This window comes from Octopus bimaculoides, chromosome 1 (genome assembly GCF_001194135.2).
Source record: "Octopus bimaculoides isolate UCB-OBI-ISO-001 chromosome 1, ASM119413v2, whole genome shotgun sequence".
Classification (NCBI taxonomy): Eukaryota; Metazoa; Mollusca; class Cephalopoda; order Octopoda; family Octopodidae; genus Octopus; species Octopus bimaculoides.
This window is the reverse complement of record NC_068981.1, coordinates 154,546,098-154,546,858: the sequence shown is the minus strand read 5'-3', so window position 1 is coordinate 154,546,858 and position 761 is coordinate 154,546,098. Positions and strand designations below refer to the sequence as shown.

At 32.5% G+C, this 761-nt stretch overlaps 1 protein-coding gene across 6 annotated transcripts in view; it reads left to right on the top strand.

The window, feature by feature from the left end:
- The window catches only part of LOC106868434 (inversin), a 385,976-nt gene that overhangs the window by 297,239 nt on the left and 87,976 nt on the right, over positions 1-761 (top strand). For all 6 annotated transcript variants that reach the window (XR_001409281.2, XM_014913697.2, XM_014913696.2 and 3 more), the window contains one exon: positions 551-631. Coding sequence is in view for 5 of the 6 variants with exons in the window: in XM_014913697.2 (XP_014769183.1) it covers positions 551-631 (81 nt within the window). In the remaining variant the exon portion in view is untranslated. The remainder of the gene's footprint in view (positions 1-550; positions 632-761) is intronic.

The following is a 761-nucleotide window of genomic DNA, read 5'->3' as shown; positions in this document are numbered from 1 at the left end:
TATATATATATATATATATATATATATATATATATGTATGTATGTATGTATGTATGTACAGCCACGTTCAAAATGGTGTATGACTGGCATGACTGGCATTCATGCACTTGGAGTGCTAAAAGTTGGACCTAAGAAGCATCAGATGTGGTGTGCAGGAGAGACGACTGCTGGACTGGCTCCTGTGCAGGTGGCATGTAAAATACACCAATGTGTGAACTAAACCCCACATTCAATGTGTATGTGTATCTTATACATACATACATACATATATATATATATATATATACATACACATATGTATGTATGTATATACATACACATATGTATGTATGTATATGGGCTTTTACAGGGGGATACCCTTCTTATAGTTACTCATTGTAACAGTAAAACAAGTGTCATTAAAAAGGGCTCCAGCAGTTGTACTCACAGACTTTGAGATACATATTTATATAAATTTGTGATCAGGTTTATTAATTGAAGAGTTGCTTAATGAACATTTCTGACAGTAATGTATTGTTTCTTTAAGAACATTCTTAAAATTCTTTCCCAGGGCAGCTCTTGGAGGACATGCAAATATCTGCCAGATTCTCATAAGCTATGGCATTGAACCAAACAGTCAAGACCGCTTAGGGTATGTACTCCGGTTTTATAGTTTCCTTGTTCCACAAGAACTTGTATGTAATATTTCATGTTACACATGCACACACATGTGAATTTATATTTATATATATATATATATATATATATATATATATATATAT